The sequence below is a fragment of the Corvus hawaiiensis genome, chromosome 9 (assembly GCF_020740725.1).
Source record: "Corvus hawaiiensis isolate bCorHaw1 chromosome 9, bCorHaw1.pri.cur, whole genome shotgun sequence".
Taxonomy (NCBI): domain Eukaryota; kingdom Metazoa; phylum Chordata; class Aves; order Passeriformes; family Corvidae; genus Corvus; species Corvus hawaiiensis.
In genome coordinates this window covers 7978456-8004325 of record NC_063221.1, presented here as the reverse complement: position 1 = coordinate 8004325, position 25870 = coordinate 7978456, and the positions used below count along the sequence as shown (strand labels likewise).

The 25870-nt window shown below is 38.5% G+C and overlaps 1 protein-coding gene across 10 annotated transcripts in view; it reads right to left on the bottom strand.

Moving 5' to 3' along the window:
• The window catches only part of DNM3 (dynamin 3), a 175289-nt gene that overhangs the window by 108654 nt on the left and 40765 nt on the right, over positions 1-25870 (bottom strand). For 5 of the 10 annotated variants that reach the window (XM_048312222.1, XM_048312228.1, XM_048312230.1 and 2 more), the window contains exons 13-15: positions 24392-24440; positions 22730-22759; positions 15962-16075 (exon numbers count right to left, since the gene is read on the bottom strand). In XM_048312222.1, coding sequence (XP_048168179.1) covers positions 15962-16075; positions 22730-22759; positions 24392-24440 — 193 coding nt within the window. Of the gene's footprint in view, positions 1-15961; positions 16076-21510; positions 21529-22729; positions 22760-24391; positions 24441-25870 lie in introns of all 10 variants that reach the window. The other 5 variants (XM_048312225.1, XM_048312226.1, XM_048312231.1 and 2 more) reach the window with 3 other exon arrangements.

Here is a 25870-nt window from a genome sequence, read left to right as displayed (position 1 = left end):
AAAGAGAATTTTTTCTACAACAGAATGGAAAAAGAAACATAAAACACTACAAGTTTATCCATTATATATCCTGGCTTTCATTAAGCAGTAAACAACAAGCTCCTACATTCCCTCAAATGCACCCCCTTACTGTGCAGTTATTTTGCTTTACTGAATACTACAACCACTCTGTAGCAGAAGTGACATCTCCTGTGCGAGATGCAATGCTATTCCAGTGATGTGGTAACCTGACTGAAACATTTGAGCCTGAGTGGGGAAAAGGAACACTTGATTCAGCTGCACATCTGGGTTTTATAAAGGGTCCAAAAGCTTAACACTAACGTGCTTCAGGGCTAAAACACAGTTGAGGAGATCACAGCAGCCAAGAAAGAGGACAGTGTTAATCCAGGGCATATCGTGCTCTTCACCAATGCTCTGAAAATTAACTTAGCTCAGCTAATTTTGCATCCCCACTAATTGTGTGTTGTGTATGAGTAAGCAATGACTAAGGAAATGTCAAAGCTATTCCATATCCTGTTCTTTTCCTGAAGAAAAACATGACAGGCAGAGAGGATGCCTCCCATTAAGGCCACAACAATTCAAGGCAGCTACTTTTTTTTCAGCAGGAATGAAATAACCTATATGCAATCTAAACATTGCCAGTCATTATAATCACTTGTTACCCCTGTGCTGAGCACACATGGCTCCCCCAAACCAATTTACTATCCAAATATCAGCATGAGTGTATACACACAATTGAAGCTGAAAAATGCACAGTGAGCACCAAGTCACCTGTATATGAAAATACCTGCTCTGTAGCACACTGGTTCTTTTCTAACATTTCAGATTATTAATTGATAAACTTTGACCACTGGCTAGAAAGGCAAAAAAAAATGCTGAACAATACAGACCACAAAGTGATGCACATATTACAACCAGGGTGGATATAACCAGACTGCTAATGAGGCAAAAAGAAGTGACATCAGTATAGAACCTCCTGTTGGTTTCCTCACAGCTGTAAGGACAGAAATGAGCAGTGGCTCACTATAGATGTCCACCTGAGAGGTGCTGAATTGTCCCCTGCACACCAAAGATAAAGGAAACACAGGCTCCTGAAGATGGTTGTTAGGAACTTCATCTCAGTTAGATGCCCAAAATAACTGATCTGAGCCCTTCCAGTTTTGCCTTCTCCCCATTCACGTCTCTCCCATAAACCTAAATGAAGTTTGAGACAAAGCACATAGAGCAGAAATGTGGAACTGGGCAGAGAAAGGTGAAAGAGTAGGTGAAAAACTAAATATCCTAAAGCATCCAAACTACATGTCTGATGAGAAGGGAAAGGACAGGGGGACAAGCGATATGAGATAGAGGAAGGAAAAAGGACTGGGAACAGGGAATATAGTGTTTAGAGACTATGGTTTTCACCAGTCCATTATGTGTTACAGGAACTACACAACAGAGGGGCATTAGGTTGGAACATTATCCAGAGCTGTACTAAACTAATTTATAAAAGATCAAATCACTTACTGAAATACTGAGACCAGACTGTTTGGAAAACTGTGAGGCACGTAGATGTGGCTCTGAGCAGTCATATAACCTTCACAGAGGAGTCCCAACCAAAGGGGGCTTCAGTTAGCACTGCTAAACTCCTGCCACCCTCACAGTCTTTTCAGAAACTATGAATAATGCTAAAATCAACACATGAGGATGATGGTACAAGCTCAAAATGAGCACCACACTTCAATACCATGTTCTCATAACAATGGGCAGAGCTACTTGAAAGCACAAATCATGCCTACATGCATTGGCCAGAAGCAACAATATTGCTAAGGGACAAATTTTCTTTTTTGTAAATTTAAAATTAAAAAAAGGGTCTGATCACAGTGGAAGACCAAGAAACAACAGGATTGCAAGACTGCATTAGACCGTGCCCAACCTTAAGTGATATTCATGAACAGAAAGGTCACAAACGCGACAGAAGCAAGAATCAGATACTCTCGCCTCATGTGCTGCTGCTTCCTCCATCCTCACCTCTTCTGTCCCTACATTATCCTTATCTTCCTTCTTGCATCCATACCCCATGCATTCTGGATAAAAGTGAACACAATTGAGACTGCATTTGTTCACTCTCACTGGCATTTAATTCTCTACTCACTTTGTTCACTCAGCTCCAAAATAGACCCTGGAGGTAGTTTTGCAGGGGTTTTTGCTCTGATGGCACTGACAGCCTGCTCATACTGTTCCCTGTATCGTATGCCTACCTATTTTTAATCCCTTAAATCATGATTTAGCTTATTGAGTGCCAAAAAGGGTTAACCTTTGCGGCTGGACGTGCAAAAAAAGCTACAGCAAATCATGGCAGACAACTTTCTCTTTGAGAATTTCAAAAATAGCTATGTTCAATTGCCTGCTATTATTTCAACTCATTTATCAACTGCAGACATGCCACTTACTCTTCTGGAATTCCCTGGATCATATCTAGAGCTTTTACAAAGAGATATAAAATTTACAATTGTCCAGACACTTTCTACAGTAACTTTTTAATGCAGAAATGCACACTAATGGCACTTCAGCCACTTCACTGGTGTAAATGCAGTCTGGGACATTTTACAAACAAGAAGCACATAGCTCCTGTGCTACCCATGACCATTTCAAAGATGTCCATCCCATTCAGTATGAAGAATGGCTTGGCACTACACTGCTGTCTGCCAGGAAAAGAAAACAATCTAGCAGAAATACAGCTATTTTCTTTTTCATAGTGATCCTCCAAATAAGCATTAATGAAGAAGTTGGACTTCTCAAAATCCTTAGTTTCCTCCAAGTTAAAAATCAAAGAATATTGTTGGCTTGTGGAAAATAATTTAATCACGGGGCTGAGTTCATAGGCACAGCATGACAGGAATGTCAGCATGATGATAAACTTGTGAAAAATGAAAGTTTATCACTACCTTTGGAAGGCACTTAGGATAAACTATGGGTAACAGTTTATTATTGATACTGACTCTCTGAGTGCAGATTACTGCAACCACAAAAGCAGCCTGCCATGCTGCTGCTGTGATGGCTGAAAATACAGGAGAGCCTTGGAAATTGATAGGAAGCAGTTCAAACCTCACTGCAGAGATGGGGAGCTATTTAGTGAAAGATTTCAAATATTTCAAGTCTAGTCTGAACTTGGTATCAGAAGGAATGGAAATGTCAATGGCTTCTTGGGCCTATTCTTTTCCAAAGAGAGATCAAGTGGAAAAGGAGGGATTTCGTCTAGACATCTAACACAGATGCGTGTAACCAGCTGAGCAGCCCTTACAAAGGAAAGAAAAAGTGCATTAGAGGTCTGAATAGCTTTGCACTGTATTAGAGTTTCTCCCCAACAAGGCTTTAGCATCATCCTGGGCACCCAGAACAACCCAAACCCCTTGTTTTTCTCCTTCATTCCTCTGAAGCTCTGCTTTTGCCAGGAAACAAAACTTACAGGGAATGAATTTCCAGGCCCCAGTGTGGGGAGCTATTCTGGTTCTATTTAACCATCTCGTGAAAAGCTCACAGACTAATGCTGCTGCACTTGGCAGCAAGACTCCAAACTTTACTTCTCTCAGCCCTAAACCTGCTTGGTTCATTAATGTTTTGCCTTCCATTTTATTCAGCCTATGTCCCTTTCTGTTGGTGTGGAAAGAAGACCCCTGGAACACTGTCTTTCCTTGACAACATAATTTCTTGCTCTTGGTGACACATGCAGTAATTAATCTCTGACAGTTCCTCACTGGGGAAAATCTGACCACTCCACTGAGAGTCCCACTCACAAAAATCACCACTCAGTCTTTCCAAAATTGTATTCTTCTTCCACAAGGCAAGCGCCAAGTGGGAATATAATAAAAAAGCCAGTCCCTACACATGCAGTGATACGCAGACAGGGAGCCCTCCTGGTTTATCCATGGTGTGCTCTACTTTCTCCCTTGTAACAGTTTTATCTTTAAAAGCCCTTGCCCACCAACCCACTTTCTCTGACACACTTGTTGCTGGTTTTAAGTGAAGCACGCTTCACATTAAACCTCTTCAAACCTCTACCTCTGCTAATTAAACAAGAAACCTCAGCATTGCTTGGACACACATTAGTTCCCTGTGATCCAAATGGGAGAATGGGAGGATGCGCATTCTGTAACAGACATTCAGTGCTTGCCCTGCCACCACCACAAAGCTGGCGTAAGGTCACTTCTCCTTTTCATTGGATTGAGACTCCAATTCCAAATTCCCTGGCATCCAAGTTTGTTGCATTCATTCTCCCTGATGTGAGAGTTCTGCAACCTACCCTGTGCGCACCTCTAGGAACTACGGCTCTCTCAGAGTCTGCCATCACCTAAGAAGAAACAAATCCTGCATAAGTTATTTAGGATGCCAGAGCTCATCGCAGCACACGTTTAGATTTACATACATTCATGTCCAGAAGTTGGTGAAGATCTACCTCTCAAGATACTGACATTTTCCTCAGAATTCCAGGCAGAAAAATAACTACTGGCAACAATTCCATACAGTGCATATCCAGACCCAGACACAATCACCTCCAGGTTTGACTTGAGAAGAGCGAACTTACTCTGTTAGCGGTTGTGTTAGACCATGGGCTAAGGCAGATTAAAAAAAGACAAAAACCTCACACAACAAAATCAATCTAAGTACAACACTTAGATTCAACAGAATGAGCAACAAAGAAAAAAATTTACCGGAGAACAAGGCTAGTTGCCTGTGGGGAGAATATCTTAAAATCTACGGTAAAGTCATACTTGGCAAAATTCAACAGATCTGGTAAACATCAAAGATAAAATTCAGCAGAATAATTCCACCAAGCACCATTAAAAGAAAAATGGGACCAGCAGGGTTACCAGTGAAAAACAATGCCAGGCCTAATAGCACTGATCTACCAGAAGCAATTTATTATGACACCAGAAATAGCTATTTTCACAGTGGATGCTTGAAATGAAAACTTTAAAGCTTCTTTAAGTCTTGAGCTATAGCAAAGTATTCAACCAGCCAGCCAAAATAGCTGAAGGGAAATAGGAAGGCCACATGTGGAACTAATTACTCATGTAGAGGCTATGACAAAGAACATTTCTCCAGACTTTTCATGGGGGCTTCACTTTCAGGAAGTAACTCTAATTACTGTTCAAGTCTCGGCAGCCTGCATGCCGCTGACAGTTCCAAGAAAAAATGAACCTATTTGCCCTTTTCTTGGTCTGAAATGCCAAAATAGAAAAGCACAACTAGAGTCATTAAAAAGAAAGAAAATAAGCACTGGCTTATTACATTAGCTTCCCGAGCAAAATCCTTTTTATAAATTCGGTTTTTCAGCCTTCACAAAAGAGCAAATTCTGCGTCTACATTAACTCGCTCTCTGTTGGCTGCAGTGAAACTGTACATCTTGACTTTTTACAGCTTTTCCATACTGGGGCCCACTTCCTGCCCAGTTGAAGAAAAAAATCTGGCCTGAAGATGAAATGACTGCTTAACATTACACTAAAACATCTGGTACCATTTTATACACAGACCCATGTCTGAGAGCAGGCAATTCTAGCGGTCTCACCAGCGGCACAGTGCATACCCAAACCTCCCCAGGGTGACATCATCCCATATATGGACTCTCAGGCCCAGCCCTCCCCCTTTTCCTGGTCCTAAATTCATTGCCAGATCCCCAGTCTGCTGCAAATGTGCCACGTCAAGACTGGAAATCACAGCACTTCAGTGTGTTTCAGTGAGTGCTGCAGAGTGTGAGGGAGAGCCGAGCACAACCCGTGATGCAGGAAGGCAGTTTTTCCCCGAGACTAAAAGAGGATTTAAAATAAATAAATAGACGCGTCCGGAGATCCTGCTCCGTCGCCCCAGTGTTCAGACTACCTGTTCAGGACAATGCTGTTGTACAGTAGTCTGCACATTGGTTAGACTGGGCAAGGGAAAGCAGCGGCATGGACTATTGGGGACGCAAGTTGCTATTGCCAAGGAGAAGACCCTCACTGCTCCTTTCAGATCTCATATACAGTATTTTTCTTCACAGGTTTTGCACACTAGGGAATAAGAAACGCTAAGGGACACTGTGAAAAAGGAGGACTTCAGAATAAAGCGGGGAAGACATTCTGGTAAGGCCTACTTTGGAAGAACACCTGGCCTATGACCTGGCGAACCTAGGTGACTCCCCTCCCCCCTTCCTCCAGTCATCACTGCAAGAAAGATGGAGCTCTGATGGTGCACTAAAACCCATGCAAGAAATGAGAGAGGTATATTACCTAGAGGTACACTACCTAGAGAAGTGTACAACAGTAAAGTTAAAGTCGGTCATTTCTTTTTTATTAATTTTTTTTTAACTTAAAATAAAGCCTTTTTTCCCCCCCCACAAACTAAAAAGGTAAATTTAATGGGTTTTTTAACTTATAGCTGTCAGTATAAATATTTAAGGCGTATATATTTTTTTATCTTAGGTTTGCTAGAAGTGTGTGTTCTGAATAGCTCCTGTTACGATCTATGATCTGAAGATCAATTTTAAAAAATTATTTTTGCTTAAAGTAATAAAATAATAGAAAAGAATGCATGAATAATGTTTTAAATTATTGTAAAATATAATATATCACCTCTGAGAAAACTGTATTTAGTTTTTTATATGCAGTTGAAACTTTGCAAGTAACTTATGCTATATGTGCTAATGAAAACTGGGAGGGGAACCATAGAAAAAGTGACTACACCATGCCAGGCTGCTGCCATGTAGAATACAAAACCTTTGACTGTCAGGAAAATTTACCTCTTAAAGTTCAGGATGTGATGGAAAAAAAATCAATCAATAAATAAAAGAGAAGAAAGAGGTTTCCAACCCAATACCTGGCTGGACATTGCATGGGAGTGATCAGGACCGACTGATTGTTGCCGCTCCCATGTATACTTTGAATCGCTGATAATTCTTCTACCATTCAAAATAATAAGTACTTTGTCCTGAATCCCACTGATAAAAATGGAATTTGTAAACGAATGCAGAAGTTTGCTTTGGTGAATTTCCAGCTGTCCTGGTAGGGGAAAAAAACCCTCAGGCTGAATGAAATCCCCACGGACAAAATAATACAAAAAGTCTGGGCTGCAATTTGATACCAGCCGAACTCCAGAGTCAGCTCCCCTAAAGTTAACAGTAGTAACAAACTACTGCAACCAGAAAAAAATCCCACCTATATGGTGCTCATTATTGCCAGGAAGGCTTGGAATAGCTATACTGTAAAAAGAATTAGCATAAATATGCAGCCATTAGTATTATAACCAGCCAATTTAGCAGAATGCGTGTTGTATTTTAGACAGCCTTGATGCTATACTTTTTAAAAACAAAACCAAAAAAATCTGTATATTATGATGACCTTTTCCACTGTTCCTTCGATAATCAATAGAGGAATTATTGGGGAGAATTGGTCATGTAGTGTTAGTGTGATGGTGCCTGGACTGGCTGCCTTAAAGCTTACAAAGCAAGGACTAGCACTGTCATTTCCCTCTGTCTCCCAGCAAAACTTACGTCTTTTGACCAAAAGAAGTCTTTTTTAATGTATATATACACTTGTAAGTTATTCAGCCTCTCTTCTTTTTTTTTTGTAGAAGATTATTTTTGGGATTAATTTAGTGGGGTTTTATCCATTATAGTATGAGTAGATGGAATTTTATTCTCGTTCTGCTTAAAAGTGGAGTTACAACACACAATTATATGTGGTTATTAAGGGAAAATCTGAAGCGACAGGAAGAAATTAAAGGAGTAGAACTAGAGTCAAACCAGCATTAATATTTCTCTAAGTATGATTGCTGGTTTAGGCATAGCAAATCTGAAAAGTTTTATGACTTAGATTTTGCTTAAGCAGTAGAAAAATGTTTCCAAATCTTGTTAAGAAACTCACTCAGTTTTGCTTTCAAGGGGAATATAATCATTTGCAAATATTTTTTTCTATCTCATGCTTACTTGCAAAGCTACTTTTCTTTTTATAATTCTGATCTAGAAATTAAGGAAGGAAATGCTGTTATCCAGGGAATAATAGGCTCTCCATGAAAACAGTGTTGCAGATAGCCTGTGTTAACTTTTGCTAAATAAGCAAGGACGATGGAAACATATGGAACGAGTGTTTCTCTTATCTCTAGTCCATTATTTGCACTAATCTTTATTTTAAATGACCTTTCTGGATTTAGGAAGTGATTCCCCTCCCATACACCCATGACTCTTCAAAGTTACATTTTTAGACTGTAAGGCTGAGATCGAGGAGGCCCCCTTGGCATGGGGCTTGGAAAGGAGGCGGGGGGGAAATGCAGTGTGCAAAGCAACAGATATGGAAAGAAAGGCTGTATTGTTAGGAATGAATAAGGAAGTATATCAACCTCAGCTCAGTAATCAAAACATTTTTAAAGTGAATTAAATGATTCTGCGGTTCTTAAAACACTGCTGGTTTAGTTGAAACAATTTCTAGTTGATCATAGTCACAGAGAAGAGATTTCAATAGTTACAAAACAAGAGGCTTTAAATATGCATGTCAACAAACACAAGTAGGCTGCATGTAAATATTTCAAAAGAAAAAAAAACCTCAAAAAACAAAATACCACCAAATATTACTTTTAGTAATGAATAAAAAAAATTTAGCAGGACCCAATGCATACTAATCATGGTGAGAGATCTCTAAAGCCAGGACAATACCGATGCTTAAGCCTGTTGTATGAACTGATATACATTACCAAAAAATGCACAAAAACAGAAAAAGCAAATTAAAGCCAGTAAGAACATTTAAATAGGTGAGTGTTTCAATATAATGGACTTTCTTTCTTCTTTAGGGAGTTTATTTTTTTTAAGTGCACTCAAAAAAATAAAATAGGGAAGAGGAAGACAATATTTCATACCTTTTCTAGCTATTCCTTTAATGTTAAAAATAAAAGGAAAAGAGAGAGAAGGGTGGGGGAAAGTCAGTTAACTTTACAGAAATAAATATAGATCAAATAAGTATTCAAATGTGAAAAAAATGAGTTACTTTAAAAAAAACCCATGTCATTTCACATTTTTCTGCCTTGTCATTAAGCTGCATGTTGTCTTCTTTATTACCATTCCCAGTGCTATTCAGTGCATCTGTATTCTCAGAGCACTAAAGACACTGCAACCCTCCCCATGCTCCTTGCCCCCCTTCCTGTACTCTCACTGTGCCTCCAGACCACCCAAGTATCATTTCTGTGTGGAAAATATTATAACCAAAATAGCAAAATACCTGCATGAAAATTCCAGGCTTCTACATAGAATGTTCATTATAATCTTTCAATCAAAATCTGTTAAGCAGATTGGAAAATGAAAAGCCCTAAACTTTGGTGTGTTGGGTTTTTTAAATAAATTTTAATCAAGAGCATAACTTTACTTTTACTTGTAAAAGGCTTTGCTTCCTGAACTGTACTTTATTTTTAAAAAAAAAAAAATCTTAATTGAAATACTATTAAGGGTCAGGTTTAAACCTACAAAAAAACAGGAAATGCCACAGTTAAGAATGAAACTTTCCTGAATTATTCTACTGTAGTTCTGTACTGCATTTTACACAGCACTGCAAAGCAGTATCTAAAAATAACAGCCTTCCCTTAAATAAAGAGTCCTGATCACTATTGAAGGGAATACAATTCTCAATTCAGTTTCCAAGGTACCAATATTTAAAGTCATGTCCTTAACATAAGTTTCTGTGAATATAATATTGGCAATCACAAGAATTTTTTTTTTGTTATGAGTATTCTAAAATATTCTCAAGCCCTTTACTGACTCAATGTGTCAACCAGACACAGCACAAAAAATGTTAAGCCCTTTTAGCAAGTTAACTTACAATTTCCAGGAATTTCAGTTTTTAAATAAAAATCAAGTGAAGATATTAATCTAGTTATGTAGCACCCAATGCATTAACTGAAGGGAAAATAAACTTGCCTCTGTTCGAGATGTAAAGCTTTTTGCTGATTCTTTGATGAATTCTCCTTGTGTACAGTTATTAGAAAGACGGCACAAACCTTCCACTTACAACTTTCCTCCCAGCACAACTTCCCTAGCAGCTGTTAATAGAAAACCTATTATAGAAAATGCATACTTCTGTTCTTCCAGTATTTTATACTATAGGTTGCCAGTCATTTTGACTGTACAATTCTTTGTTATTTTGAGAAGGATCCATAACACAGAAAGTGAGACCTTATTTTCTTCCAGACTAAAGATTTTCATTTCTTGAGCAACTAAATGCAGCAGTTAAATCTGATTAAATCTATGAAACAATCAGTGTATTACATTTGTTTTAAAAATACTTCTAATTTGCCACTTCTGTTTTTCTTCAAAATGGTCAAGTGGGTAGGAAGAAATGTCAACTTAAAGCATACTCTCAAAATTTTACTTAGAGCTACAAAAAATTAAGTAAGCATTTTATAGAGACAAACTATTTAATGTATTGGAATTAATTTTTCATGTCTAAATTAGCTACCCAAGTTTTGTGGTTGATTCATTTATTTAAGACATCTTATTCCATCTTGTTAGGTTCAAGGAAAATTTATACATATAATTGATAAACTTAACTTGTATAGTCAATTTGTATATTAACTAAAATGCACATTGTTCTTTATGGCAAAATTATTAGAGACAGAACACCTGAATAATTACATATTAGTCTCATATAAAACCGCAGCACTATCTCCACCTTTAATGTCTGGTAATTTAATCCCTTTATAATCAGTTTTCAGGCTGGACTTAAACTTGTTTGGCTGCTATTCTGCATGGGATATGTTTGAGAAGGGTTTGAAAGCACAAGTTTGTTGCTTACCTATGGTGGCACTAGTGAGCAACAGATATTCAAGATCACCATTATAAACCAGAAACATTTAATCTGTAGAGAAAATTACAGTTATTCTTTTCCCCCTTTAAGGTTCCAGTGTGTTTTATACCTTCTGAAACAATATGCCAATGATGTTGCAAATGTCACTGCAAAGTTGGAATACAGTCACTGTGTGTACTCTGTATAGTGAAAATTCAGCAAAGTAGCACATCTTGTGATGTGAAATGATGCTATTTGCGTGCTTTTAATCTACAGTATTGTCTATACTTAACTGAAAAAAACTTACTGAAGTTTTATGAGGTTAATTTATCTTGTTAGACAGTACAGATTTTGAGAGAAAGCTACATTGAAGTAACATGCAAATCAAAATACTAAAAGGAATATAATACAGGTACAGCTATCACATATTAGCAAAATTGGTACAAAATGCAACCAGTTTTCCTCCCAGCACATTCCCTATAATGGGGTTAATGTGCAAGTGGCTGCCTCCACATATACAGAAAGATTTTTATTTTTAACATCCCAGATTATTGTACTTATCTGCTCCTAGAAAATATGCACTGTATAAACATATCCTTTATCTTGAACTTCAGAATTTCTGTGCTTCCATGAAGAGTAAAAACATCTGGTTAAATTACTATGTGCAAGTACAATACGCAGGCAAAATCCTGTATGAATTGCATATAAAATAAACAATGGCTTCAGTTCTTTTTGCTTTCCAAATGTTCAGTGTGACCAGTCTGTTGAAATCGCATCCCTGATATGTGTCAGCACAATGATAACTCATGTACCGACAAGCTTCTTTTCTGAATAAAATCAAGTTCTGTTCTTGTTCTGCAGCTGCCAATGTTTTAAAGTTTAATTCTGTTATGTGTGTTCCCCCCAACAAATGCCCCCCCAAACTGGACTGGCACAAAGTGTTGCACACCAGCGGCGATGGCTCCAAGGGACTGGCTGGACGGAGTTGTCATGTGTCTGCCTGTCTACACTTGCTGTGCAGAACATCCTCTCACCTGTACAGCAGGCACAGACAGGCAGTCGCATGACAACCCAGCCTGAGGGACAGCCGCCAGTGGGACCCCGCTCTGACACCCCAGAGCATCTGCACCACCAGCTCCAGCCAAGAGTCGCTCTGGACCTCAGATGGCCGGTCAGTAACCAAGCCCAGAGTCAAACCAACACTGCCTGCAAAGTACAATAAAACCCACTGCTGAAATTTTTACTGTGCTTCCTATAGTACTCTTTTCCTAGTTGCTCTCATGACCTCACTACCAGTAAGTTTTATTTATACGCAGCTCTGCGGCACCTCCGTATGTTCTGTCCTCCCATTTGTTTCCCAGGCATAACTCGATTATTGCTGTATAAAACTCACTGACATTCCTGCTCACCACAGAAGCCAAGAGCAGCTTATTGTGTGGCAAGTTAATTCTGTAAACATATACGATGTCAGACCTTAGAGTACCTTCTCCCCTTTCCACTCTCTCACCTCCTCACTTGTTTTTGTAATTTCATTGTCCAATCACATATAATTTTACAATTAGGAACAAACTGTGAAATTATAATACAAACTGCATCCATCACCGGATGTTGACAATAACATCATTTCCTATTGAAACAGAGTGGAAATATTTTCTTTGGAAATAAGACTAAAGAGAATTTTTCCCAATCAATGTAAATCTCACATTTTTAGAAATTCTAATCCTAGAGTCCAGCTTGGCATCCTTTGCACACCAATAATGCCAGTGAAATCTCTGGATGCTTTAGAAAGAATAATAAAATCACATTCTGGGACCATGCACTGTAAAAATGCTACACCACTTTACAAATGGCCTCCATTTCTTTACAGTAAGGAGGCTTTTGATTCACAAGCTGGAATGACATTCCACATTCCCGCATCCTAATGTAGAAGTGGCTAATTTACAAAGTTCCTATTTGCAGGCTGACTCCCAAATCAACTTTAGTTAATATTACTTAACAAAACAGTAACAACTGAGAGCTAAAACGCTCAGATTTAATAATCTCTGTGTGTGTAGGTGTGCCTTATAATACCTCGGATAGGATTACATGGAATACTCTACAAAATAAATCTGTATTTGTGAGGTCACTGAGTGTGCTGATCTTGCACTTGTTTACAGCAGTCTCAAAGCCAGTACACAGCACTATCCTTGCTTCATTTTTAAGTAAGTAGAAAAGCACAAAGTCATGGTAGGTCACACAGCAAAGTTATGAACAGAAGCAAGTGTATGCAGGATCAGAAACTAATCCAGGTTAGTTCTCGCAGAACTGATACTATAACTGCTTTAATCCCACTGTTCAAACATCAACTTGGCATTTCCATAACTACAAGTCTAAAAAGCATTCTCAGGCACTGAATCCCTCTCATCAGGAATAAAATCCTGGTGTATGTTTGACAGCAACAAAACCATGTGAAGAAACCAACCATTTATTTTCTAATACTGATATCACACAGCAAAATCTGGAATCTTTTGCCAAAGCAACTTGCTTCTAAATGCATTACACTGTGGATTCATCACTTATAAAGCTGCACCTCACAAACAAAGGAATTTACAACTTTCTAACGGCACTAGCAAGCAAGCACTAGTGATTTTGATCTCAGAATAAATTCCAGACTGGAAAACAGGCTCAGCTTACAGTAGAGCGGGTACACAGCCCCGGAGGCCCCAGCAGGCACTGTAGCTATGCAAAGCACATTGTCAGAACTCTCTGGTACAAAGCTCTGCAGCATTCCTTCCCCAGGCGTACAGGAGCAGGGGGAACAAACTGCTCACCATGGCAAGAGCAGCAAGGTGAGACCTAACTCTGCACCTTCCTCAGCTGCCATGGAAAGGCTCCTGGCCAGCCCAAGCAGGCGGACAGGGGCTCCGAACTCCCCACGACCTCGCAGGGCACAGCCAGACACACGAACACAGGGATCACTTCTCACATCACCGAGACTGCGCATCTCACCAGGGGTGAAACACACCCCACACAGCCACTTCAGGCATCAGCTGAGGAGCCTTACTAATTTTTTCAGTCTTACTGAGAAGGTCCAACACCAAAAAAAAGAAAAAAAAAAAAATTTAAAAAAGAAATTATAGCTTCAAAACTCTTTTCCAGGACAGAATAAGCAAATCATACAGCTAATCTGTACTTAAGGTGCAACTTCTCTCACCAGCAGAGCATGGAATAATGCTGTGCTATTATCTTCTTACCACTCTAAGAAATTCCTGAGTGATCTCCCATGGCCTGAATTAACTACTGACATTTTCATGACTTTCAAAACATAACTGTTTGGCAATTAAGAGACGTCATCTTAAAATATGCATATGGAAATCACACAGTGGCCATTTTTTCTGAGTACTGTTATGAGCTTCCCAGGTGACTCTCCTCAGCAGATTACCAAAACTATTTATTTTTAAAGTTGCACAGCACAAGACATACCGTTAGTATTTTCAGGAATTTTTATATTTCACACTAAACAAAGATCAGATTTAAAGAAGCAACACCAAAACTACCTAAAAAAACTGCCACAGCACGTCTTGGATGCATCTCCAACTGCTTGAGACAGAACAGAAACAGGGTGTTAATTTTGCCACACTGCTTGTTTTAGTTACAGTTACCTGTGTCTTACCTAAGAAAGCAGGTTCTAGTAACTTCAAGGTAGATCACAAAGAACAACTTTTCAAATTCATAAAGTCACTTTTGCACTTTTTTTCAGCAATGTGAGAGTAAAACTTCCCTTCTTGACACCTGTCCCTTAGCTCCTCCCCTCTGCCTGAGATGCACTAGTTTTCCTGTTACAGTAAATTTGAATCCCTTTAAAACTTAAATAAAAGGGCAAGGGGCAAAATCTTCAAGATTAACCTAGTTTGTCCCTCAGCCTTAAGGTCTACCCCAAAATGGCTATGGACTTGGGGGAAAAAAAATTTCTGAGCAGCACTGTTCCCACTCTCAGCAGCACTACTAAAGGAACTCCCTCTGCTAAGTACCATATATGCAGCTCTTGGGAGAGCTCTGCCTTATGCACTGCACACCCTTTCCCCAGCACTTCCAGAAAATCCTCTGCAGTAAAACACCATGTTAGTTAAAAAGAGTATGAATTTGCACTGTCCCCATCAACCTCTTTTGTTGGGACCAACCAGTGTTTTGATTATTACTTAGAATAAGATTCAAAGATTGAGTGATGCTTTAGAGCTCATTTAAAGCTTTCTCTTTACTTGTGCTTCTTCCATCCACTGAACCGGTTCACTCTAAAAATCACTAATTTTTTACTAAAAACATTTAAAATAAAAAACCCCAAAAAACAAACAAACAAAAAAACCCCAAAGAAACAAATAGGAATAATAGGATTTTTTTTTAATGTAGCCCAAGTTTTCTACAAAAACCAACACAAACCTTAAAAAAACTCACAAAGGCTTTACCATAAATCTGATAGCACACATAATCCCGTTTTAACCTTCAAAATACTACTGGAGTTTTGGATAAAATGCATCATTACACACATTGTTGTAAAAGTAGTTAAACAGAAAAGACAAGCTGCCTAACAATATATTCAAAGTGAACAATGTGGATGTCCTTTTCTTTATCTCTGTATTACTCACCTCAGATTTACTGATCACCCACAAAGGTGCATTTTTTGTCAAATCTGAAAATTCACACCAACCAGCTACAGAACTCTGCAGATGGGCTTTTCATCCTCTCAGAATATAAGGCCGGAAAACAATTGTTTCCATTAAATCAATTGCTGTAGTTACTTTCAGAAGTAGCTTTACGCAGACAATTTATGATCAACTTGCAGTAGATGTACAAGAGCAACCCAAGCAAGGATAGGAAAATAAGCAGAATATTTCAAAACAGCCTAGGACTTTTTTCCTCTCTTTTTTAAAGTAATGTGTGGAAATCACAGGAAGAGAAGAAAAAAATAAAATAAACAAAAATACCCCACACCACACCCAGTATTTGTTATCAGCATTTCAAAAGAAGTCTTAGGCAGCCAGCATTCTTCATGAATCAAACCAGAAATTTAAAGAACACAGATAAAATCTTAAAACAATCTTCCAGTTCAAGTTTACTCAAGCTGGTTTAATATTTTAAGCTGATATCAGAACACTGTATTAATACTGGGGTTTTCTCCAATAGAAAATAAGTTCTTCATTCCTTACCTCATCGTCTTTGTACCACGACAAGCTTTCTGCAGTTAGAACGAACCAGTATTCCTTGGATCCTCCTTTCATGATGCCAATGTTGTTGATGGTGAGCCAGCCTTTCCGGATGACCTATGCAGAGGTGCAGTCAGGTACAAGTTTAGTTCATTACTCACTTGACATAGTTCTGCTGCTGCATTCATTCTTTTAAATTAAGACTTGCTAAATGAAACAAGAAAGGTGCATTTTTTCAGTCTCTGGGAAATTCAAGAGTTTTTGCAGGTTTCTATCATTCAAAAAAAAGTAATGAAGTGAGTATAATATTTTCAGTCTGAAAGTCGGAGAAAGAGAGAAGCCTAACTATCCGAATGCTGTACTTCCAGCAGATATGAGTGTATTAAGGATCACTTAAGCTTGAAGACATTTATTTGCTGGATAATAACACATTGTAAAAGTCCATTCAACTTTATCTCTGACTACACTGTTCTGGTCTCATTGTTCAGGTCATCTGTAAAGGTGGATACCAGGAAAAGCACCTAGATTCTGGTAAAGCGAGGGGCTTCTGACACACAATGGGAATTTTCAGAAGTGTCAGTATGGAGTGACAAAGTGGAGAGGTCTTCTAAAGTTAAGTTAAAATTAAGGTAGGAAGCAGTAAGGAGAGGCATGTGAGAGCCATTTTCTTCTCAGGATAGAAGAGAAAAAGAAAAAAGGAAAAAAAACCTATGGCAGCAATAAAAAACCAGGGGGAAAACGAGCAAAGCAAAACTTGATAAGATAGATACAAGCCAAAGATGAAAGAACAGATGGAAACATAACTATAAATACTAAGACCAGGAGGCTACATCATGCAGAGAGAAAGGAGGACAACAGAAAACCTAAGAGAAATGAGGAACTCAAGAGCGGAAGAAGAGAGAATAACCATGAAAACTCATTTACAGATCAAATGGAAACTTTCAATTTTATTGGAAGTCACTGTTTTCCAATGTAAATGAGAAAGCAAACATTCCTTCCTATCATGCTCTGAACAAGACAACGGAACTGTCCCAATCACACAAATGCAAGGAACCTCAGCTCTTCTTCCCTGCAGCAACACCCTTCACTTGCCTATGAAATATTGAGATGGAAAGAAGTGCTCAAAGAAGCCCTTCAGAACCCCCTCAACAAGTCCCACAGGCACCAACTCATGTCATCAAACATGAGTTTCCTCTTGTATTTAAAGAAATATATGAGACCAACGTTCCTCTCACAGGGCTTTACAAGACCAGTAACTCCAATACCAACAACTCACGAAAGAAGAACATGGCTCACTATCTATTCCTTGCCATCTATAAAAAGTTTCAGAATAGGAATTCACTTACTTTCAGCATGGACGTTCATGTAGACTCCTAAAAACACTAGCTTTGGTTTTGCACAGAGCAAGGGACTGAATTATATTTGATAACTAAACCAAAGCACAGATCAGAAGTTGCACTTCAAAAGCAGGAAATTGTATTGGAAATGCACATAATCCAAGAGTATAACTTCCATTTCAAGGAAGATAAACATGTTTTCCCACTTACTACCAGCCAGGCCAGCAGTGTGAGAAAAGCCCTAAAGACCCAAAAACAGTCTACAAGTTTTCAATCTGTACAAAAATCTCTAAGAAAGCATTGATTTGGCTCTGAAGCCACAGTAAGGGATGAGAGAACTGGACATGACTCCTGTAAAGAGACTCAAGGGTATGGCACAAGTAGATTGGATGCAACAACCTGTTCCACAAAGGTTTCTACAAAAGGGGGTCAGGATTTTTAATACTTGTGTTCATTGGGGGGGATAAAAAAAAAACCTAAGTGGAGAGGGGCATTAGTGAGTATAAACAGACATGGAATGCTCGCCTTAGTGCAAGTTAAGGGAAACATAAGATAAGAACTTGATTACCCATCAAATCCTCATTTTATTTTACAATGTTTATGGAAGTAAGTTTTTAACAGGAAACAAGTAACATGTATATATAGCCAGTGTACTGGCCTTCAGGCAGCTGCCACAGGACCAGTTGTAGAACCAAACAAATTCTATCTTTTCTTTCTGCACTGAACTATACAAATGCAAAGGGAAAAAAATTTTGCAGAAAAGCAACAAAATTAAGGTACTCCATTCACTTGAACTTAGTTCTGCAGCAAGGGGAGCTGTATTCGCGCAGCAGACTAAATCCTTCACAGCATATGCGCACATGTTCCCATGCTGCAAAGAAACTGAAATAAGAGGCTGGGAGAGAGGATGCTATTGAAAATGCCATGGTGCTCCATATGAAGTTCATATCCACACACGGGAAGCCCAGGCAGCCTGGCCAGCACCTGGTTTGGAGAAACTGTTTTGGAGAAGTATCTCAGGGAAGGTAAGAGATTTGAAGACAGATGTCAGTGAAGATAAAGAGGTGGATTCTAGAAGCAAACCAGTAAGGAACACCTGAGTAGCAGGTTCAAGAACCTTGCAGGTGATGAGCACTTCAAAGGGAAGGAAAGTAGCACTCTGCTTATTCCATCCAGGCCTCTCCCTCACCATTACCAGAGGCTCTGTAACATCTTACTAAGAGTCAAATTTTCTCAATTTGACAAGAAGGCATTTGTGGTAGAGGTCTCAGAACATTTTAAAATCTAAACTATACAAGCCATTTAAGAAGCCCTGAAGGTTTCAATACTTCTAAGGTAGGAATTGTGTCATGCTCCAGTCCAACACATCTCCCCATAAATGTGCAACCATCACAGGGTGTGGACAGAAAAAAGCTGACTTGCTAGGACAATCTCTGGTCACTGCCTCATAAAAGAAGGAATTTTCCGGTTGTTTCCTTAAAAATCCTGTGGGCCGGGGATTAGATCCAGCTGTCATTCCCACACAACCCTGCATGAAGAGCAGGACACCAACCTACAGCAATATCCTGGGTCTGTGTTTTTCATGTGAAATTTCTAGACCTGTTTATCTATACCCCTCTGGGAAAACAGGGTACTGTGTTCTCTAAAATATCCTGGACTCTACAACAGGTCGTAACTACCTAAAATACTAGGAAGCTGTTCCAGGTGACACGAACAGGGAGAAGATGAGCTTAGTGTGCTAAGCCTCATGTCCTCTTCATTGAATTTTCCTGTTTCCCAGGCACATTCTGTTAACTACAAAAAGCTACACTTAGAGATGACGCAGCATCAGTGTTAGATGTAAAGGAGAGAGTGATGTTGGATCAAGGTGTAATGCAAGACAAAGTGAGATTAAGCAACAGTTTCACTTCCCAGAGAAGCGGAATTACATCTTGGACTCCAGACAAATTCTCAAAAAAAAACAACCCAAAAACCCCTCAAGCTATATATTAGAAGGGTTCCTCCACAGGCAATAAGAAGGTAAGATTTTGAAAGACACTTTTGAAGTTAAAAAAACTCTCATAAACAGTTATTGTTTTGGAGTTTTTTTAAACTACTGTGTTAGCTATGTTTTACGGTACTTCAGCTTGAAAAATAAAAGCACTGTGTTTCATCATTGTTCTCACTAGTTCATTTTCTCATTGGGTTGTATCTAAGAGACCCATTTCAATATTTTCTATCATATTTCTAAATGTCATTCTGTGCAGACCGGATGTTAGCGACAGGAGTTATGAACCTCAGGAAGGTGAAAAATATGGGCACAGCCAGAAGCTACTGGAGACAATATTCTGACCGGTAGCTGGACTCCATGCACAGGATGAACAAGAGATGACACAGTTCCTTCCTTCAGGATCCTGATATCTAATCTGGGTGACTGAAAAATGAAACTTAGAGGCTCTGAATGCACATGAACAAGTCAGAAGGAAGTAATTTTCTCATAGTTCAGCTGCACAAAACCCAAATCATATTTGTTGTTCTTACTCTCCACCACTTCATGGATAAACAGGAAAGCAGGATTTGACACAGTAAGTACATTTTATGTGTTCCTGCATGACTTTAATTGCATTAAATCAAGTAAGACATTTGTAAAAGAAATATATTTAAAGAAATGGGACACTTTCTGATTCTCTAAAGAAGTATTTGAAGGATGATTTCAAGGTAAGTGAGATACATGAAATTGGGCAGACAGGAACACAAGTGTGAGAATCACAAGACTGGACACTCCCACAACACCACAAGCAGCAGCACTTGTTAACACCATTAAAGCTGTGTTGCGTAACTCCATTGAAATAATTTTGAACACAGAATACAACTCCCAGCACCACTCTATCTTCCATTCCCTGTCATTACAACATGTGCTACCAAATAGTAAGCACATTGAGAGAAAAAATATTACAAAAACTGCTCAGGGAGGTATCCTTACAAGCTATTGGTTCTTTGGATTTAGTCATGAAGATCCTCACACTACAGAAGCTATAATGTATTAGAGGGGAAACCTACTACAGTATTTCACTGTAATTTGCCAAATATCACAGCATAAGCTGATCAGATCTGTTCTGCTACTGAACACAACCAAGATCTTGTGACATTGCTTCCCTACAAATCCCTGCACAATATATTACACAACTTAAAACTAGTGACAGTGGCTAATGTCCTAAAAATATGTCTGCTTTAAAGAAATAATTTGTCTTTAGTGGAGAAAAGCTCTCAGGGGTAAAAAATTGAAATATGCTTCCAAATATAGTTAAACAAAGATTGAGGTAAGTCAAACATGAAGGTATATTAACCTAAAAAATAAATAGTTAGAACAGCAATACTCCTCTAGACTTGAGAAAGTGAAAATTCAAAACCAGCAGGTCTCATGCTACTAAATTTTGATATATTTTTGAATGTGTCAGCTCATGGGCACCACCTCTTTCACAGAAATACTGACATTTCTTAAGAGAACAGCTTTGTCATGATTTTCATGACCACCTCACTGACCATGGCACAAGTCTCCATTTCCATCTGGTTGCTTAAAAAAATTCTACAAACATTTTTTTCCTGGGTCATGCAAGATAACAGGATTTAAGCATATCTGAAGAAAAGAAACAGCAAAGTATGCTGCAAAGAAGGATTAAAAAAAAAGAAAAAAAGGGATTACAAGGGAAAAAGTTGCTTATTAGAACTATAGTTCAGGCCAGCTGATGGGGTCTGAATGCTACTTGTGTCCAGAACGAATGAATCAGATTGTTGGTGTAACACTGTAAGAGAGGCAGGTCAAACAAAGCCCTCAGACCCAAACCTCCACATCAGTTGGACAGTGCCTTGAAACTCACAGTTCACATTAAGCCCCTTCTCCAATTACAGGGCTACTTCAAGCACAGCAGCAGATTTTGCCACAGAAGCAAAACACAAAACAGAATCTCCTAAAAATTATACATAACCCTCCATAATTTGAGTGTCTTGCATTCTCACACACATCAGTTGGGCACATGGAGCAATGACACCTTCATCTTTAACGCTTTATCATGAAGGGGAGCTTAAAACATTGAATTTTAGTCACCAAAACAAATCTCAGCACACAACATACACAGTTAAGAGTGGGTCAGCTTTCAGGAGCCAAACCTTGCTACTGTGCTGTGTAAAACCAAGCATTGCATGGATTACTTCAAGCAAATGAGAAGACAGACTAACCTGTGGCTTAAAAAGAAACTTTGTGGAGTCAGGTCAAAACCTCAGGCGGTAGCAAAGAAAAGACAAACAAAAAAGGCCAAAGATTAAGCGTGAGAGGATAAATTAGTAGTAAAGGAAAAAGCAGAAAAACATGTTAAGAGGAATTTGCACTATTGTCCAAAATTAAGGTGTTGCAGTGCTCATCTTATTTCCAAGATACACAGAAATAGTTAATAGTTATCTGCATCATTCCAGTTCAAAGCAAGCTACTAAAAAAGAAAAGCAAGGTATTGCAAATGAGCCTCCCACTATTTTGGGAAAATTCAGTGATCTTGATCTCCCCAAGGGATTCAATTCAAGTGCTGCTAAAATCACTGCTGTCTTGTCGTTTTTCCATAACTGAACATAAGTTTAGTTTAAAATGATAAGTTACAGAATTTGATGATGTGGCAACAAACTGAAAAAATGTATGTTTTTATCACAGATATTGCCAAAGAATACACACAATACAGAAATTTATTTCTTACACCTAACCATCACTGAACCAGTAGTAACTTGTTATAAAATTAACTGCAGTTTAAACAATTAATTCTAATTAGTAATATTAAAGACATTCACATATTGATTTACTCATGAAGTGGAAGGGTTAGAAAAGAGTCTGTCCATGATATATGGATCCTCCTGGTGCTAGGAAAAGAATGCGAAAAAGGTTTTAAATATTTTAATGCATAAAACTCACTTTTTCTATCAGAAGTAATTCCTTGACATAAACAAAACACCAACAACAGTACCTGTATCCATAAACAGCACGTTCATTTACACGAGAGCTAATGTTTCCTTTTGGTTACCAGAAACCTATTTGCCCACCTTTCAAAGAGAGGTTTACTATGAATAGAGGCACTTACATCAGATAAAAACTGCTTTCCAGTTATATAATAAAATAAACACCAATTAGTCATTTTAGTTTGAGAAACTTGGTAAATAATAAAAATATTAATTCTATGCAAAGTGTTATACAACATCTTAAGTTATACTAGTTCAGACTGGTAACAGCAGTTTAGTAGCAGTTAAGTGATGAACTGCAATTACACTTTGTTGAGGAGCTGTTACAGACAAGACAGCTTAACATTAAGTAGTTTAGCAGCAAGTATTCGACAAACCAATGAGTTAGAGACAAACTTTGCCCTCTGAGAAGCTAAATGAAAAAGCAACAATAAAGCTTACAGAACTTAGCTCGTACAATTTGCCTTGAAGGCGGTAGATTGGTTCCCTGAAATAGCAAATTGCAAAAATGAAGTTTTATTTCAGAAACAGTCTCTCATTCTTTTCAACTCCAAACAATCAACTTACAAACATCTGTTTATTATCTCTACAATAAAAGGTTCAGCAAAGTCCTTTATACCACAAGTAACCAAGTTTCAACATTGAATTTAAAACGCCAAGCTTTTTCTTCACTTCTTTAGAGAGAAAACATTCACTTAATTAAAAAATCATTCATTTTATTTGTGTATTTTTGAAGAGCCAGATAATTGGTCGCTTTTCCTTTTATGGGACACTCCAAAGTGATGACAGTCATTGTGTTTGACACATGTTCCGGCACAGCTAGATAAGACGGAAAGCTCTCCTCAGAGGGGAGAGGCAGGTCTTTGAAGCCATTGCAGTGTTTAGACCTTCCAGGTTTTTTTTCATTTTAATCCAAACCATATATTACATCAAAAATGCCACTCATGCTGGTCAGGCTGTGGGGAACCATCACATCCAAGAAGTTACTGGATTATTTTAAGAAATATCTTGAAAATAACTAGCAATTTCTTGGTGAGAGGAAGAGATTGAATTTCTAGCCCCAAAAAGATGACTAGAATTCTTGCCAAGAACTCTTGTCTACAGCAGCAGCAGAACAGGAGACTTTCTGAAATTTCAGGTTTATCACTTGGATCTAGACTCAGTGGTCACATTTGAAAACCTTGATCAGGAGGTGATACCTGAGCATTGTTTGACCAAATTGCATGTGAAAACATCAGGAAGATGTTCAATACTGGTAAATACACAAAATTTCATTGTCTCTTTTTTATTTCATTCTCAAGTATGTACTAGTTCCATAACAATTTTTTTTTCTGTTTAAGACTTTGCAAAACCCTCAAAGTGAGCAGAAACTCTCCAAATCGTAGCATTTCCCTTATTTTCATGTCATATTAAGAAGAGGACTGATCCTGCAAAGTGCTGAGAACCCCTGGCCCACACAAAAGCAGAGAAGGAAGGCAGGCTCAGGAGCACCAAGCACTTTGCAGAAACAATCCCATATTCTTATGGGACAAAAAGAAATAAACAATTTCATTAATGAATCTCAGTGAAGATGCTAATTAATCTGAGAGCATCAACCAGTTTTTATTTGTTTACTTTGAGAAAGGCCTATGGTACATAGTCAACAACTGTGTGAAGTCAGCTGAAAGGTTTCAGAAGAGGTAAAGGCAAATCCACATTTGCTTGCTGACTTGCCCATCACTGCTGTTCAGCTATGAACACATCACAAGTAGCAAAACACTACAACAAAGCACACACAGAGGCAAGTACTCACCAGCATTTGGGATTCTGAAATTCACAAGTTCGCAGTTAATGACAAAACACTGATGTGTAACATGAGAGATTCGAGGCACTAAACAGCATGGGAGGGAAGACACCAGCAGTGCAAGCAGCAGAAATGCTAAACAGTAAATGATGATAATAATGGAAGTCAGGTGGCTTTGAAAAGTTCAGCAAAACAAAGCAATGAGGATATATTTATGTGTGCTTGAAACAAAACAAGGTAAATGATACACTTAAAACAGAAAATGCAGCCAAGAAAACCAAAACCAGCTTGCATTAACTTGCACATGCCATTATCCATTCTCTGTTAGGTGCCTACCTGATTTCCCACTGCACTTTTGTTAACCTGACTGCTTCTTTGTTGGGCACTGAGGGAAGCAGAGGAAAAGAGTTATGCTGAAGAAACTTGAACTAAGCCAGCTCCTGAGGAATAATTTTAGCAGCAATAGTTACTTCTGATTCCAGCAGAGAAAGCTAGATTAACACAGCAAAAGAAACACAGGAAAATCATTACATATATGTGCATATTTCAACTGATTTTCTGCCTGATTATATTTGCCTGCTAAGGACAGAAGGGACACACAGCAGACAGCTCCGACTAATCATCTCCTTTGCAACAACATCCTTCTTGGATTGGTAAAGGTTACTAAAACCACAGAGAAATTATGGCTCATGTGGGTAACTTTGGAAACATTAGCCTCTATAAATATTCAGAAGAGACAAAAAGCAAGCAATTTCTGTTATTTAAAGCAGTACAACAAAATCCTCCCCTGCTGGAGGCTCCTTAATAGCTTTGTCTTGACAGTTTGTTTTGGATATTATTCTAATATTTATATGTACTTTGAGGGTGTAAATACAACCAATGGATGAAGCCATCATAAAGCTGGTTCAAAGCTGAAATCTTATAAGAATACAGCACATTTGAAATTAAACCATGTTTAAAATATTTTGTTCAATTCTTGAACTTTGGTAATTCCAGGTCCTGAAACAAAACACAGTCCTGTCTCAAAACCAAACAAGTTGCCATTAATTCTAAAAGCATTTGCATTATGTGGCAGTTTGTGTTAGGCCACAAAATTAAAATATTACTGGAAAGAAGAAAAGTGTTCAGAGAGCAGGCTTGGGCTACTCAGCCACCAGCACTTCACTGGTGACAGGAAGTTTTGTTTGGATTAGATTATACCATTTCACCAGGCATTGATTAACTGAAGAAAAAAGCATCCATACTAGAGCAGCTACAAATGCTGCTCCGAAAGAGAAAGGCAGAGAGCTGTGCTTGGATCAGAGCCTATGGGCCAATCCTGCCTCTGTTTGGTGCACAGCTGCTGCTCCAGAGAACTGATGAAGCACCAAACTCAACCTTTGTGCCAGTTCTGATCCTGACCTTTGGACCACACTATCAGACCAGCAGTCCACATGCTGTCTGTGAGAAGATCCACAAGAGTATTTATTCCATGTACCTACTCACTGCGTTTAGCTCAATCATCCTGATACTTTTGACCAAACAACACTGCACGTCCCTGGTGCATCATCTAAGTTGCATAAGCTTTGATACATAAATTATGATTAAATAAAGTGCACACAGAAAACAACAGCACTAACCCCGGTTTGTTTTCTTAATTTTATCACCTTAGAAAAGCTAACTATACCATTAACACCATACTAAGAAACACATGGCTTTTAGAAATAGCCCAGCAATTGGTCCTCTACTTAATGTTCTAAATAACAATTACTCTTTATGTAGATTGAAGCATGTAGCTGTTCTTGAGCTATACCAACTGGAAACAAACCCAAGCCC